Source organism: Eimeria mitis, genomic scaffold, assembly GCF_000499745.2.
Source record: "Eimeria mitis Houghton genomic scaffold, Emh_scaff1016, whole genome shotgun sequence".
Classification (NCBI taxonomy): domain Eukaryota; phylum Apicomplexa; class Conoidasida; order Eucoccidiorida; family Eimeriidae; genus Eimeria; species Eimeria mitis.
In genome coordinates this window covers 2,578-3,018 of record NW_013567102.1, presented here as the reverse complement: position 1 = coordinate 3,018, position 441 = coordinate 2,578, and the positions used below count along the sequence as shown (strand labels likewise).

The following is a 441-nucleotide window of genomic DNA, read 5'->3' as shown; positions in this document are numbered from 1 at the left end:
GCCAACGTCGCTGTGCTGCCTGCAGCAGCAACACCATCGACACACAAACCGCAGCAAATTCAGCGCAGCATCAGCTGTTGCTGCTGCTCCTGTTGCCGCTGCAGCAGCAGCTGCTGCTGCTGCAGCTGCTGTTGCTGCTGCTGCTGCTGCTGCTGCTGCTGCTGCTGCTGCTCACCGGAGTGAGCAAAGGAAGAAAAGACATCTCCTAGAGATCGCCGCCCCCCCCACATGCCGCTGCCGACTCTGCTGCAGTGCATGCCGCCAGTGCGGCGGATGTAGAGTTCGTGCTGCTGCTGCTGCTGCTGCTGCTGCTGCAGTTGCTGCTGCTGCTGCTGCTGCTGCAGCAGTGTCTGCTGCGCTGTAGTCAGAGCAACGTACACAGAATGCAGTATTGCTGACTCCTGCAGCTGCTGCTGCGACCTGCGGAGCTGTCTCCAAGAG

The 441-nt window shown here is 61.0% G+C and overlaps 1 protein-coding gene across 1 annotated transcript in view; it reads right to left on the bottom strand.

Moving 5' to 3' along the window:
* Positions 1-59: 59 nt before the first annotated feature.
* Positions 60-441, bottom strand: part of EMH_0027540 (uncharacterized protein) — a gene marked incomplete at both ends in the record, with an annotated part of 2,882 nt that continues 2,500 nt past the window's right edge. Inside the window, one exon of the mRNA XM_013494045.1 lies at positions 60-441. Coding sequence (XP_013349499.1) covers positions 60-441 — 382 coding nt within the window.